Genomic DNA, 16,535 nt, shown 5'->3' on the forward strand with positions numbered 1-16,535 from the left:
AGATAATCAACACTCCTCTTAGAGGACTCTCCTGAGAACAACTTACATTATCATACCTTAAAAAATAGTATTACATAAATGGTGAATGAAAATTAATTGTACTTCCTCCTTTATTTAGCATTAGGTGCACTTTCCCTTAAAAAACAACTGATATTTATTTATGTACTCTATATTCCTCATAATTTATCTAAATATTTGTCTTTCTTACTTGGTTAACTATCTGGGGATATGGGGTTGGGTCCATACCTTCCTTTGATACAATGGCCATTGTGGCCACTAAAGACTCATTGGTCCTTTGTTTACATTGATGTTTTTGACATGGATGATTCTGGCCTGCCCAAGTTCCCAGGTTGTCAATTTTCTGTTATTCAGGGTCATTAAAATAGGTTCTTAGATACTTTCAAGGGGGAAGAGCTTGCCATTCTTTCAACAAACAGCCGCATGTGAGAAACAGAAAGGTATGTGGGGCAAGACTCTGGCTTTCAAAGCATTATAGTAAGGGACAAGCCATTGACTCAGAGGAAAGAGACACATGGACACTCTTGCCAGGTCATCTTCCCACTCTTTCAAGTTGATATCCTGGGTAGCTTAGCAGTTGAGCGTTATTTGATCATATGATATTTTTATTTTTAAGTTTTTGAGGGACTTCCATATTGTTTTCCATTGTGGCTGCACCAGTTTCATCCCCACCAACACTGAATAGGGGTTCCCTTTTCTCCACATCCTTGCCAATACTTGTTATCTCTTGTCTTTTAGATGATAGTAATTCTAACAGGTGTGAGGTGATATCTTACTATGGTTTTGATTTGCATTTCTCTGGTGATTAGTGGTACCTCTTCGTGTACCTATTGACCATTTGTATGTCTTCTTTGGAAAAATGTCTATTCAGCTTCTTTGCCCATTTTAAAAATCAGATTATTATTATTATTATTATTTTTATTTAGTTGCTTAAAGTCTATTTTGTCCAAGATAAGTATAGCTACCTTTGCTCTCTTTTAGTTTTCATTTGTAGGGAATATCTTTTTCCATCTCTTCATTTTGAGGCTATGCATGTCTTTAAAGCTGAAGTGAGTCTCTCGCAGGCATTGTCTTACAGCCAGGGTCTTGTTTTTTTAATGCATTCAGCCATCCTATGTATTTTGATTGGAGAATTTAACCGATTCACATTTAAAATAATTATTGATAGATAAGAACTTGCCATCTTATTAAATGTTTTCTAGCAGTATAGTTTCTTTTTACTTTCTCCCTTTCTTTTTTTCTTTTTTTGGATTTCTTTATTCGAGAGAGAGAGAAAGAGAGAGAGAGAGAGAGAAAGGTAGAGACATAGGCAGAGGGAGAAGCAAGCTCTTTGTAGAAGCTCGATGCAGAACCTGATCTTGGATGCTGGGATCAGGACCTGAGCCAAAGGCAGCCGCCCAACTGCGGAGCGACCCAGGCATCCCTCTTACTATCTTTCTTTGAAAATTCATTATTTTTCATAGTGACATGTTGTGATTCCCTTCTCCTTATCTTTTGTGTATGTGCTGTAGGTTTTTGCTTTGTGGTTACCATGAGTCTTACACAGAACAGTCTACGCTGATAACAACTTAACTTGGATTGAATACAAAAACAAAATTCTTTTACTCCCCCATCTCATTTTATGTTTTTGGTGTCACAATTTACATCTTTTTACAACATGTATCCATTAACAAATTGTTGTAGCTGTATTTGTTTTAAATACCTTTGTTCTTTCATCTTTATACTAGAATTAAATGATCAACACACCAACATACATTATTATTCTGAATTTGATTGCATACTTACTTTTATTTTATATTTTTATGTTTTCATATTACTATTTAGCATTCTTTCATTTCAGCTTGAAAAGCTCCTATCAGCCTTTGTTAGAAGGCAGGTCTAGTGGTGGGGAACCCATTCAGTTTTTGCTTGTCTGGGAAAGTCTTTATCCCTCCTTTGTTGCTAAGAACAGTTTTACCGGTTAAAATATTATTGGTTGGCAGTTTTTTCTTTCAGCACTTTCAGTATATCTTCCCACTCTCTCCTGGTCTGCTCAGAAATCTTTCACTGATAACATTATAGGGGGTTCTCTTGTGTGTGAGGATTTTTTTTCCTCTGCTTCTTTAAAAATTATCTCTTTGACTTTAGACAGTTTCATTGTAATGTGTCTTGGAGAAGATCTCTTTGGGCTGAATCTGTTTGGGGATGAGAACTTCCCAAACCTAGGGAGATCTTTGAACATCTGAGTTCATGAAGCTTGAATCCATGTTCAACCTGTCCACAGAGGGCAGACTGGAGAATGCAAGGACAAAGGCAGAGGAGGAAGACCCTGCTAGAATGTCAGCCCTCTCCCCTGTGGGCTGGAGAATTTATCTCTTGACCCTTGACCCTTCACATGCTTTGGTTCAGTACCAGCTGAGTCCTACAATTACCAGGATCCACCCTCTCTGGAAAACAGTTCAGTCACCATGTATTGCTAGTGAACTTGTCCTTGTGGGGGGGAGGGGTGGGTTTCCACCCTTCCTGTCCCCAAACCCCAAATCAAATGGTGTTTCCAAATATTCATTAAAATTCCATATAAAACTTTTCCTGGAGTTTGGGTAGATAAAATCTTTTCCATCTTTGGGCTCCAATGTTTTGGGGCTCCTTAGAGGTAACACAGGCAGTAGTACAGATAAATCACCCCTTAGGATTCCTGGGTGGCTCAGCGGTTTAGTGCCTGCCTTTGGCCCGGGGCGTGATCTTGGAGTCCCGGGATCGAGTCCCACATCAGGCTCCCTGCATGGGGCCTGCTTCTCCCTCTGCCTGTGTCTCTGCCTCTCTCTCTCTCTCATCTCTCATAAATGAATAGATAAAATCTTTTAAAAAAATCTTTAAAATAATCACCCCTTAATCTGGCTCCTCAATCTAAGGCCATACAGAAGGGATATGCAGTGTCACAGAGTGAAAGCACAGCATGCTTAAGAGTAGAGGTGTGGATTGGAGAAGCAGTGCTATTCAGCACATTCTTCAAAAGGCAGAACTTTCAACCATTTAAAAAGAATATTAGAGGACAATAGTGGGCAGAGCACAAGTATATGGTTTTATTGCCTCCTGAAACCCTACTAAAACTATAGCAAAGATATTTTTAAAAGGCGTATAGAGAGGGAGAAGAGGAGAGGATACAATAGCAATAAAAGCTTGGTGCTGGAAAGCTACTAGAAGAATGGGAAATGGCTTAGCAGACACAAGAGAAACAATGGTGAGCTGGCAGAGAGGGAAGGCAAGGGCCAGCTCATTTTACACAGCAGAATCACCAAAAGTCTCAGAAACAGCAGCAGCAGATACTTTTGGAAGTAGGGCCAATGAAAGGGCTAAGGAAGTTTGGTTGAATGTCTATTTAAGATGTGTAGGATCCCTAGATCCCACCCCAACTCAACATAGCTGCCCATTGCCCCTTCTTCACCTGGCCACAGGGGTTTTATTCCCTGAGGAGGTAGAGAGGCAGGTCTCAGGACTGGGGGACATCAGGAAAAGTTGAAGATAAAGGTACCACATTGCAAGCAGTCAACATGTGTATATTGAATATTGAGGCCCCTAATTCACTTTCATCCCTTAGGTACCCATAAAACAGCCAGCCAGACCTTTACCTTCTGGAAAGGAGATTGCTTAATCTGACCAGGCCCAGACAGAAAACCCAAAGACCCTGATGTCAGTGATTCTTTATTTCAGAGGCTCACTGACTGCTTGCAAGCTAATAAGCACACTCACATGCTCTGAATTTCCAATTAGCTTTTAATGCATCTTGCTCTCTTTTTAAATTCTTATGTATGGAAAAACTTCCAACTTCACAATAGTAGAATGAATAATATGGTAAAACCCATTACCTGGCTTCAGTTATTACCAATATTTTGCTAATCTTGTTTCATAGATACCTCCATTTTTTATTGTTTTACTTGAGTATTTTATTTTATTTTTTAAATATTTTATTTATTATTCGTGAGAGACACAGAAAGAGAGGCAGAGACACAGGCAGAGGGAGAGGCAGGCTCCATGCAAGGAGCCCAATGTGGGACTCAAACCAGGGAATCCAGGATCATGCCCTGAGCCAAAGGCAGGCACTCAACCACGGAGCCACTCAGGCGTCCCAGATTTAAGTTTTCAATTGTGTTAAATACACAAATGGTTCCAATGTCAAAACTATAAACAAAGGCATATATATATGTGTGTATATATATATATATACACACACACACACATACACACTTATATATGTATATATTTATATATATAAATAAATATATACATTTACACCTATATTTAAAATTTTTATTTTAATTCCAATTAGTTAACATACAGTGTTAGTTTCAGGTGTACGATATAGAGATTCAGCACCTCTATACATCAATCACCCTGTGCTCATTACAAGTGCACACCTGAATCCGCATCACCTATTTAACCCATGCTCTGGTAACCATTGGATTGTTCTCTATAATTCAGAGTCTTAAGACTAGGTATAAAGAACCTTATCTTCTCTAACTTTCCCCCTTGCTCTGTTCTTCCTTATAAGTAATAATTTGTCTTAGTTGTTGGTTTTCCTTCCATTATTTCTTTCAGAAAATATAAGCAAATGCATGAAAATATTGACCTTTCCTTCTTACACACTATCAACACTGACCTCATCTAGCTCTTTTCACTTGACAGTATTTCCTGGCCTTAGCCCATCATGTTATATAGCAATTCCCTATAGTCCTTAATACAGTTGCATGGTTCTCTATGGTGTGGGGATACCATGGTTTATTCAATTAGTTCTCCAGTGATGGACATCCTATTTCCTTAATCTAAGTCCTGTGCACATAACCATTTGAGGAAAATTCATAATAAGGAGAATAAGATAAGAAACATTAACAGGAAAAGAAACCCAGAGAATGGAGCCTATGTAGAGAAAACAAAATCACTATTAAATCTGCAGGGAGATGAGAAAAGTCATGTAACCATGAAAAAGAGAATGGGGTATTCCAACAAATCACAGAATAAGAAAGAGCTCTTGGAATAATCAAAGTATGCTATCAGAAAAAAAAAAAACTCATTAAGAAAAATCAGAAGATAAAGCTGAGGAAATCTTCCAGCCAAAAAGGTAAAAAAAGAAAAAAAAATTGAACATCAGGGAAACGTATCATAGGGACCAATCCTAGAAGTTCAATTTTTGAATAGCAGGATTTCAAGAGAGAGAGAGAGAGAGAGAAGGGAAAATAGAGGAGAAGAAACAATCAACAAAATTATTCAAGATCATTTCTTGGAACTAAATAGCTTGAGCTTTGCGTTTCATTCTCAACTAAATAGCTTGAGAATGAAAGAACCCACCCGTACACAGTAGAACAAATGAATGGGCCCACATCAAAGTATATCATTGTGTAATTTCAAAACGCTGGGGAGAAAAAGAGAAATTTTCAGGTTGCAAGAAATTTAAAAGAGATCATATAAGATGGATAATTGAATGTGTTCAGATTTCCAACAGTGGTACTGGAAGCTAGCAGTCACTGGAGTAATAGCTTCACAATCCTGAAGGAAAATCACTCCAACCTAGAATTTTATACCCAGCCAAATGACATCAAGGGTGAATTTTTTTTCAGACAAGTACAATCTAAAAAAGAAGTATCTGATAATGTGTAAACTGGGGGGAAAACCACCCACAAGAAGTAGCAGTGTTATTTAGAGGCGGGAACTGGAAAAATGAATGATTAGCTAGCAAGGGTAAAATTGGTTGCCTCTGGAGAATAAGTCAGGTGGGGGGGGGACTGCTCTTTTAATTGTGAGAATCTCTAATTTTGATACAAATATTAAAAGATAAGAAAAAGAAGAGACAATTTTTAAAAGAAAGGTGACTATTTTGAGGACTGTTTTGAGCTGATATGATTGTTTTGAGAACCATGATGAAAGATACAGAGGAAGAAATAAGACAAAAAGATTCTAAGGTGCTTATGAAAACTGGTCAAAGTGTGGTGAGAGTTTAGAGGCACCTTCTTAACCTACTGCACCCTCACCAACTTCTTGACTTGCTCTCCTTCATGCAAGAACCTGAAAGTCTTTTGGAAACAGAGACTCCTTGAAGTTGGCTAAAAAGAAGAGCCATGCTAGAAGAGGTGCTATGGACCTTTCCTACATATAGAACTGGGAGACACTGAAAAAAAAAAAAATCAGAGAAAGGATATGTCAAGTTTCCTGAAAGTGAAAGGACCAATGATGTCTGGGAAGTAGGAAGTGGCTCCAAGTATTTGGAGACTAGAAGTGTTTCCCAAACTTTGCTTCATGTTATCATCACCTGAGGAGCTTTAAAAAAATCTTGATGCCCAGGTCATACCCCATAGCAATTATATCAGAATATGTGGGGATAGGAGTCAGACATCAGGACTTTTAAAAGGCCCTCAGGTAATTCCTATGTGCAGCTACGTTTGGGACCCACTGGGGTAGTCTGTGTGTGAGGGAGCTAAGACTGGAAGGACAGAGTAAAATTGTGAAGAGTCTCAAATGCCTAGCTACCTAATCTGATCTGTAGTAGGCAACAGGGGTTCTGCTGGAAGTCATGGAACTGGAAGTGATGCAATGTGACATTTGGGGAAGATTAATGCACAGGAGAAATCAGAGGAACTGAGACTCTAGGAGCAAAGGGATGGCTAGCTAGACAGGCTGGTTTTTGACTCAGAGTGAGCAGTGCAGAGAAGGACACGGTTGTGTGCTTGTGTGCTTTACGATGTGTCCACGTGTCTCCAAATCCTTCCTGCCTCATTGTTCCAATGCTCTGTGGTCCCCCCTCCCCGCCCTGGGGCTGCCCCGTGCTGTGGCCCCTGATGGGTGAGAGAATTGCCAGGAGGCAGTGTAGGCCGAGTCCTTGATCCGAAGGGACCTTGGGCTTCGCTCTCCGGTTGGGCCAAACCCGTGGCGTGTGGGGAAGTGGTCCCCATACCAGACAGGCTCTGGGCCGAGCCCGAGCAGCGGAGGAAAGGCTGTGCGGGCTGTTGTGCCGACAACCAAAGGAGGAATGGCAGCCTGAGTCCGTCCTAACCGTCTCCAGCTCTTTCCGTCCTCTCTGCCCTTCCAGGGGCTTCCCTGCCATTCCGCCTGCGGGGAGAGGTTCAGTCCTCGCAAGCATCTCGAACGCGGCCGTGAGCGTCACGACGCCCGGGGCCTCGCTGGCCCCTGCCCACCCAGGGCCCGTGTCCCCAGGACGGAGGCCGAGCACAGCGAGGGCCAGCTAGCCCGCGGGTCACCGTCCGAGGCGCCGGCGGAGCGGGCACGGTATTGCTGGGCAGCGGCTGGTGTCTTTGGTTTCTCTGCTGGAGCGAACAGGAGGGAAGAGGGGGAGCCGTCAGCCGACCCTGTGCTGTTTCCCCACCGTGGCGCCGGGTCCAGCCTACGAAAGCAGAAGTCGCCCAAGACCAAGCGTGTGGCAGGACCCGTCGTGGCCGCCGACTCGAAGCACTGGGTTCCCGAAGGCGGCCGGAGCCAGCCCCATGGAGCGCTCGCACGCGTGATGGGAGACACCGAGACGCCTCTTCGGAGCACGGTGACAAACACGCCCTCCCACCGGCGGCGACGTGCACGTGACAGTCTTCGAGCTCTTGCAACTACGTGGAAACTTGGAATAGGTCTGCGCTGCACACAGCTGGGGCGCCAGGGTCCCCCGCCCCCCCGCCCCCGCCCCCGCCCCCTCGGCCGGCCCGGGAGCCGCGCCACCGCCGGCAGGGGCCCCGCCGCTCCCGCGCCTCCTCCCGCGCCTCCTCCCGCGCCTCTCGCCGCGCCCTGCGCCCGGGAAGCGGCCCCCGAGGCGGCGGCGGCGGCGGCGGCCCCGGCCATGTGGGACCCGCGGGCAGCTAGGTGCGTAGCGGCGCGCGAGACGCGGGGGGCGCCTCCGGCCTGCCGGGCCCGCGCGGGGTGGGCGACCCCCGAGGCGGCTGGCGCGCGAGCATCCCCGCCCCTCCCCCCGCGAGCCCCGCGGTCCCCCGGGGCCCACCCGGGGCCCACCCGGGCCTGTGGCGCGGGGGCGCGCGGGGGCGCGCGGGGGCGGCTCCGGCCTGCCCGGACCGGGGACGAGGGCGAGCGCTGCGACAGGACTGCGGCGGCGCGCGGCCTGCCCGGTCCGCACCCCCGCGGCGCCGGAGCTGCGGTTCCGGGGCCCACCCCGCACCTCCCGCGGGGGACCCCGGGGCCGCTGGCAGGTGGCACCGGGCGGCCGGGCGGACGCGCCCCCGGGGCACGCAGTCGGGCGGGCAGGTCCGGGCGCGGGGCGGGATCCGCGGGAACTTGGACAGCGCTGGCCGCCGCCGGGCGGCAGGAGGGTCGCGGTCCCAGCCCCGCGCGGGCCTGGTCCCCAGCGCGCGCGGTCGTGAGCCGGGCTGGCCCGAAAGGGGCTGTCCAGTCCCCGATCGTCCGCTTGACGAGTGTAGGGGAGGGTGGCAGCGAGGCCCCGCGGCGAGAAGTGCAGGGGTCCGGCTGCGAGCGTTCGCAGGGGTGGGCTGGGGCGGGCGCGCCGTGCGGCGCTCTGCGCTCGGCTCTCCGCGCCCTGGGGGTCCCGCAGCCCCGCTGCAACAGCGCCTCTCCTTGGGGCGCAGCGCGGGCCAGCTTTGCTCCCGGCTCGGCTCCTGGCGTTTCCGGGAGCCTGTGAGCTTTCTGCTTCCCAGGGACAATTTCTGGGGACACGTGCAATATGAAAAATAAAGAGAAAATTTTTGCAAAGGGGGAGAGTAGGGTGATGGATCCTGAGGTCTCTGATCCGCAGCCCAGGTGCTGCTGGCCCAATCAATCCTGAGGCGGGAGAAAGAGCTGGGGGCGAAGGGCCTTGCATGCCCACTGACAGGGTCCCCCTGCCCCTCCCCGTTGCCAGTGGGTGTTGAGCCTCCCCGGTGCCAGGTATCTTTTCGAGGCAAAGCGTTTACCCGGATGGCTGGGGCTTTTGTTGAGCATCTTGTTTTATGCCTTAATGAAAGCACAACCTTTTAAGAGAGTCAGAAGTTTGTTTTGACTGGTTGGCAGAGTCTGGTCTGTTTTGTAGAATTGCAGGATGGGTGTTTGAATTCTAAGGAACCTTGGCTGTTTTTGCACCCTCCACAAAGGCTGGAGGTGGAATAGGTGTGTGTGGCATTCACCCCCAGGGTAGGATCCCGCTGCCTCAGGATGTGGGTTTCCTCCTCCTCCTCCTCTTCCTCTTCTTCTCCTCCTCCTCCTCCTTCTTTTCTTCTCCTTCTCCTCCCCAGACCCACAATAGATACCTACACCTACCCACATACATAAGTATAAAATTGCAACAAAGGCTGTACAGTACATTTAGTCTCTCTACAGGAGGGAGCACAATGGTATTTTCTATTCTGTTCTGTTTTCTGTTGCTTAAAAAAGCTAGTCATAACCCATGACTTGATTTTGTGATTGACTAATCAGTTGTAGGTTGCATCTGCAAGCTCTCTTTGGGACATATCAGGAGAGACGGAGGAGAACATGAGAATTTCACTGAGGAATCAACTTTGGAAGGAGGGATTTGGTGTAGGAGGGATGAAGTTGGCTGAAATTGGAACCAGAGTAAGGAAGTTCATGCTTGGATAGTGAGAGTGCCATAGGACATAGCTGTGTGGTTCCCACCAGTAGCATCTACAGAGGCAGACAAGGGACGCTTCTAGTTAATCTAGGTCCATCTGTCTGTCCACACTGAGCTGGCCGCCTGCCATGAAGGCCAGTGGGGTCCTGTAGACCTTGTGGAGAGATAGGGACATAATGGCTCCTTGGCATTAGGCCTTTATTGGGGTGGTGGAGGAAGAAGGAAGGAGGGTGCTGCAGAGCTACCACAGACTCTGGATTCATGAGTTTGAAAGTCGATTCTTAAAGTCTCTGCTCAGAATTCCACAGCTGCAGCATTAGGAGCAAGGCTGGGAACATTTCTAGAGGGAGAAACCGAGTCCCATTGCCCATTAGTCTTTTTAATTAAGGGTTGCTCTGGGACTGGACACCCACTGTCTTGATGTTCCAGCCTCTGACTCTGAGGGACCAAATAGAGACTTTGCTCTTATGGTTCTCAGATGTCTCTTTGCTGATTAGTTCTCTTTTCCTCCGTTGCTTCCAAAGACCCATTTCTATGGCATATACCGTCTTATCATTTTATTTTTGCTTCTTGAGATAATGATTCTTTTTTTCCAGCCTTCTTTTTTCCTTGGGTTTCCCCTGCCTGTGCTAGGCTCAGAAAATGATTTCTGGCAGCAAATTGTGACAATTACAAGGTTCCCCCTCATTTAAGTTTTACTTATTTTTAAACGATTTTATTTTTAAAAAAGATTTTATTTATTTATTCATGCTAGACACACAGAGAGAGAGGCAGAGACAAAGGCAGAGGGAGAAGCTCCCTGTAGGGAGCCCGATGTGGGACTCAATCCCAGGACCCCAGGATCACCAAAGGCAGATGCTCAACCACTGAGCTGCCCAAGTGTATTTATTTATTTATTTATTTATTTATTTATTTATTTGAGAGAGAGAGAGAGAGAGAATGGGGGGAGGAGCAGAGGGAGAGAGAATCTCAAGCTGACTCCCTGCCTAGTGTAAGCCTGTCACAGGGCTCAACTCACAACTCTGAGATCAGGACCTGAGCCAAAATCAAGAGCCCGACCTTAACTAACTGAGCCAACCAGGTGTCCCAAGGTTCCCTCTCATTTGTTTCCTATCTCTCAGGATCACTGCTCCTCCCCTCCCCTTTTTGGGTCTATAACTGCTGACTTTTTTTTTTTTTTCTTACTTTAGATTCACTTAAGGTGTGGCCCCATCTTTCATCTTAAAGCCTTAGCTGTCACTGGGTAAATGGCACAAAAAGTACCACCTTCCTTTTATCTTCTCTAGATACCAAAGATAGTAAAAATCATTTTATGCATATACAATTTCCTCAAAACATCTGGTGAACATCTACAATATCCTAGTCACTATTTTAAGGGTTATATTTTGGGATTTATCATATGCCAACCATACAGCTTCATTAATTGTCAATTAAGATTTGAAATTGTGTTGAAGGTAGAGGCCATGTCTTAGATATGTTTGAATCCTTTCTATTTTTTAAAAAAGATTTTATTTATTTATTCATGAGAAACACAGAGACATAGGCAGAGGGAGAAGCAGGCTGCCTGCTGGGAGTCTGATGCAGGACTCCATTCCAGGACCCCGGGATCACGCCCTGAGCCAAAGGCAGACACTCAACCACTGAGCCACCCAGGTTCCTCTCTGTGAATCCTTTTCTATTTATAGAACGGGTAACAGCATTTTGTACATATTAGTGTTAAGAGTTAATTGAATGGTGGAAAACAAAAATAAATGAAAATCTTTTCTCCAAAGTGAGGTCTACAAAGTCAGATCAGTTATATATATATTTTTAAAATTTTCTGTTTCATAAATATATAATGCCTTCACTCATTTCTCCCATCTTCCTTCCTCATCTCTGGCAATCAGCCATCTGTTCTCTGTATCTATGAGTTTTTTTTTTTTTTTTTTTTTTAAGATTCCATACAGAAAAGAGATCATACAGTACTGCAGATCTTTTTAGTAGCCAGAGTGGAGCCTGTAAGTCCCATGTTTGAGGAAGGTAAATTGGTCCTGTGGATGTTAAGAACTGAAATGGAGGTTGGGGTGTGGGCCTCGGGCCATTGTGGAGAGCGGAGAGCGTGGTGTTGTTTCATTTGACATTAAGAAATAAGCTCTCCTTTGCCTTTCTAGTTGGGGAAGTGGAGCCGTCACTGGCTTGCCTCTGGTTTTCCACTTGATCTCACGGCTGGCTCTGGGCTCATGACTTTGGTGACAAGCTTCCTCGGAGTGCAGCCTAAAGTTCTTAAGGCCATCAATTCGTTGTTATGGGAAATCTTTACGAGAAAGAGGAATTTGGGGAAATAGACACTTTCTTTAGCAAAGATGACACTTGAAGTTACAGCAGAGATCGATGGTGGGGACAGTGGCAGTGATGCGGAGAGCATTCGGGTTTAAACTTAAAAAGTATTGAACCAGGTAAACAAACATCTTGGAACCTTACAATGTCACCATGCCCAAACCAAGAGCAGTGTTCTCCTTTGATTGGTGTGGTTGTCCATTCTTCCTAACCAGACATTTTTCTTGGTCTTAACATTCATAAGTAAGCATTGCCTTGCTTCCTTGTTTCTGTTGGATATCTGGAAAGGTGAACCTTACCTGTGCTACCCTGGACTCAGTTTACCTGAACTGACTCTATTTTTTGCCTGGTCAGTATCAGTGCCCACCTGCTGCACTCATCATGATACATTTACCCGAGCTTTCATGAGCCTGGTAAGCTGATGGAACTCTCTGTCTGTCAGAGCCAGGATGGGTCTGAGTTTGGCTCTCTCTGAGTTTGAAGATCCAACAACACTTAGATTGACATGTTTTTATTTTTAAGCACTGGGTCCTTCTATCAGTGGGGTAGCATTTGGAAAGGGAATGAGACTGCTAAGCCTGGAAAATGCTGATGATATTTTTGGGGAAAGCCAGGCCAGGACTACACAACACAGAAAATATAGAGAATTACAGTGCCCAGTACCCTGGGTGATTTGATTCCCAGTGACAAGAATACTTGGCTCACAGCCTTGAACTGGAATGAGCTTTTCACATCCAGCTGTGGCCTCCAGGGACTCTCTCCTCTGGTCACCTCTGGACCAGCTCGTCCTCTGCCCGTTGAGGTCCACTCTTCCTGTAGGCTCAAAAATTGGCAACTTTGAGGGCTCACTCGAGTCTAAACTTATTGGCTGGGTACTAAGGGTCCTTAGAGTCTGGCCCTCAGACTTTCCCTCTGATAGGCCCATCCTTCTCCCCTCCATCTTGCTCTTCTCTTTGCTATCTGCTCTTCATTTTCCAAGTGAATTCTCTTCATATACTGAAGGCCCTGCATTGACCTATGGAGGATGTAAACATATGAGCTGTAGGTGCTTCTCGTGGCAGTAGAGCAGAATTAATACCAGGCAGATCTGTGAGAAGGCAGCAGTGGAGACATAGACCAACATGGTTGGCAACTCCTGAATCCTCTCCAGGAGGAAGAAGGAGAGGTTATTGTGAACCCTGCTTAGGGAGATGAAGAGAACTACCAGCAGGCGGATTGAGGGATACGGGAGGGAAGGAGGGACAGTCCAGATAAAAGAAGCAGCTTCTTATTAAGAATAATAGTGAGCAAATGGGCTTAGACTATTAATCTAAATATAATAATAGTAATAATAATAACAGTTGACTTTGAACGGGGCTCTATGTTGGGTGTGTTTCAGATATTCTCTTACGTAATTCTCACAGAAGTAGTATGAGCAATCCCCATTTTACAGATGTCCCTGCACCAGAATGTAAGTTTCTGGGCAGCCGTGTTTTGGTGGGTTGTGCTTATCCATATATCCCAGGCATCCATTCGAGTTGCCTGGTGCATAATAGTCATTTAATGAATGCGTGTTGACTGACTGAGGAAATAGGGAGTCCAGTTATCTAGGCGATGCTGTCTCTGTTTTTCAGGAGGGGAACTGAGGCCTAGGCTAACATGGTACCAGGCCCAGAAGAGGTAAAGTGTGACTTGATTCCATATTTTTTGGCCTTTCTCATATGAGGAGGATACTTGTATCCTTATATTCTCCTTCGGGAACTAGCTCCAGCACTGCAGAGGCGCGTGAGAGGGAAGGAGCCAGAAGAATTTAGGGTCATGTGGCTACAACATGGCAGGCAGATAGTGTTGGAGAATATTGGAAAGCTAAGTTAAAGGGTGTGTGTGTGTGTGTGTGTGTGTGTGTGTGTGTGTGTGTAGGACTTAGAATGAGAATCTGAGCTATTTACACTTTATTCTAAATGGGGTTAGGAGCCATGGAAAGTGTGTGTGTAACTCTGTGTTTTATCTGGAAGGCTGAGACTGTGGATGAATACATTGTTCAGACTGGCTAAAATTCATACTTTTTTCAAGGCCAACTTCAAGTTCCCTGTGTTTCAGGAATCTGTCAGCTGGTGTTTGAGCTGAGGCTAGAACTTGGATCCTCCCAGCACTGCTAAGGACCCTCCCTTCGCGGGGTGTGTCTTTCAGCCGTCCTTGTCTGGAGGAGACTGTTTTGTTTTATGGGGTGCTCCTGGGTGCCTCCAGACCCTCCCCATGCTGCAGTGGATGGTGTTTTAGCCCTCTGCTGGGTTTGTCTTGCCTTCCAGATGAGAGGGGAAGAAGACTGCTGTGTTTTGAAGATGGGAGGTGGAATAGAGGCCGTTAATCAGCATTTAAATGATTACAGAGAGCCTTGGGGGTGATCTGGAGGAGGAGATGACAGGGTTGCTATAACCAAACTGGAAGTTCTCCTTTGAATGAGAAAGCACCTTTTTTCAAGAGCTGTCAGAGAAAGGCCTTGTGTCCTCCTTGGGGGCTGCCCTGACTTCACAACCATTTATAACTCCCAGGTGCTCCAAGGGAGAATGGGAAAGCTAACTGAGGGGAATATGGTAGTTGTTGGGCAGTCTGGATTTAGCAGACACTGAGTCAGGATTTGTAAGCAACCTGTGCTGGCTGATGCTTACCTTCCTCATCTGTCTTGGGGCAGAGTATGGAATGCTCACTTTTCAGTTTCCTTCAGGTTTGCTTTTGCAGAGACCTAACTTTTTTTAAAGTAATCTCTACACCCAACATGGGGCTTGATCTTACAACCCCGAGATCAAGAGTCACCTGCTCTACCAACTGAGCCAGCCAGGTGTCCCTGGATTTGGTTTTAATTTTGAAGGCCCCCAATCACCCTCACCCTTTCTATATTCATCTTCTCTGAAGAGTTGTGAATGCAGATTTTGGTATCAGACTTCGGTTTGTACCTTGCTCGGAGAATTCTCCTCACATTGATGAAACTTGTTTCCTGACCTATACTATTAGGGGTAATAATTGTACCTCCCTCACTAGCATTGTTTGGGATGTTCCATAAGAAAATGCCCGAGAAGGGCTTAGCACAGGGCTCAGCACACAGTAAGTGCTCAGTAAATTTCAACTGTTATTACACATCTGCCTTGGACTATTCTCATTCAAATCACAAAATGGAAGGATGCCACTCTGTGCATGCAGTGAGGAGAAATCAGGCCTATCACCAGCTCCCAGCTGGGAGGGAAGTCAAGTGATCGGGACTCCACTTCAGAACTAGGAGTTATAATTGATCCGTCTTTGCCTTTTAGCGGTATTTCCTGAATACCTTCTAGTGACCTGGTGTGGTTTTACAAATTTGGAATGTCTACTCTCAAAGCTCACACTATGTGTGCACCATCCAAGCCTGCAATGTACCGTAAGGCTCCTGGCTCATCTTTTTTCAAGAATGGCAGTCTTTGGTCTGAGTTTACATTCTTTCTTTTTTTTGGCTTTTTTTTTTTTTTTTGGAGTTAAAATATTCCTCCAAATATTCCTTTGGAGTGAAATTATGGAGGCAGTAGATGGTATACTTTAAAACATGTTTTTTTTTTCAAAAAATTTTAAAGTAAACTCTGTGCCCAACATGGGGTTTGAAATCACGACTCTGAGATAAAGAGTCACATGCTACACTGACTGAGCCAACCAGGTGCCCCCTGATGGTTTGCTTTTGGAAAAATGTCCTTATTTGGCAAAATAGAGAGTTGGCAACTCTATTTAGATTCCCTTCAATTCCTTCCTTCCTTCCTTCCTTCCTTCCTTCCTTCCTTCCTTCCTTCCTTTCTTTCTTTCTTTCTTTCTTTCTTTCTTTCTTTCTTTCTTTCTTTCTTTCTATTTTTTTAGAGAGAAAGCATGTTCTTTTGAGTGAAGGAGGGAGAGGCAGAGGTGAAGGGAGAGACAATTTAAAGCAGAGTCTGGGGGATCCCTGGGTGGCGCAGTGGTTTGGCGCCTGCCTTTGGCCCAGGGCGCGATCCTGGAGACCCGGGATCGAATCCCACATCAGGCTCCCGGTGCATGGAGCCTGCTTCTCCCTCTGCCTATGTCTCTGCCTCTCTCTCTTTCTCTCTCTGTGACTATCATAAATAAATAAAAAAAAAATTAAAAAAAAAAAATTAAAGCAGAGTCTGTGCTGAGCACACAGCTTGGCAAGGGCTCTATCTCATGACCCTGAGATCTGACCTGAGTCGAAATCAAGAGTCGGTGGCTTAACCAACTGAGCCACCCAGGCCCCCAAGTTCTCTTCAGTTTCTTTTCTCTGTGTGTAAATGTTTCTGTTAGTTCCAAAAGTCTAGGAACCACTGATCTACAGGGTTATTCTTTGCGTTTAGCATTTCTGAATCTCCAGGAATAGAATTTCACATGGAATATATGGCCTTGTATGCTGTCTGTTGAATTTTCAACTGGTGCTTATAAATTTGTTTACCCCAAGTAGCTAAGAGCTTTGGCAGTTTTATTTTGGTTAGACTTATCTGGTTGTTTCTGGTTTGTCCTTTTTATGGTTGGCTTTTTTTTTTTTTAATGTGGTTGGTTTTTATTAAATTTGTGTCCTTCTTTAAGGGAACAGTTGACATTCTTGGATTTTCAGGAAATGGTCATAAATCTAAAACCATGAGTGAAATTGTCTATTTCGAATTAAACTCTAGAA

The 16,535-nt window shown here is 45.4% G+C and overlaps 1 protein-coding gene across 1 annotated transcript in view; it reads left to right on the forward strand.

Annotated features, from left to right (window-relative positions):
* The first annotated feature begins 7,365 nt into the window (after window positions 1-7,365).
* The window catches only part of TRANK1 (tetratricopeptide repeat and ankyrin repeat containing 1), a 99,184-nt gene continuing 90,014 nt past the window's right edge, over window positions 7,366-16,535 (forward strand). Inside the window, exon 1 of the mRNA XM_077865871.1 lies at window positions 7,366-7,851. Within this exon, the coding sequence (XP_077721997.1) occupies window positions 7,508-7,851 (344 nt within the window). The 5' untranslated portion in view covers window positions 7,366-7,507. The remainder of the gene's footprint in view (window positions 7,852-16,535) is intronic.

This window comes from Canis aureus, chromosome 22, assembly GCF_053574225.1.
Source record: "Canis aureus isolate CA01 chromosome 22, VMU_Caureus_v.1.0, whole genome shotgun sequence".
Taxonomy (NCBI): domain Eukaryota; kingdom Metazoa; phylum Chordata; class Mammalia; order Carnivora; family Canidae; genus Canis; species Canis aureus.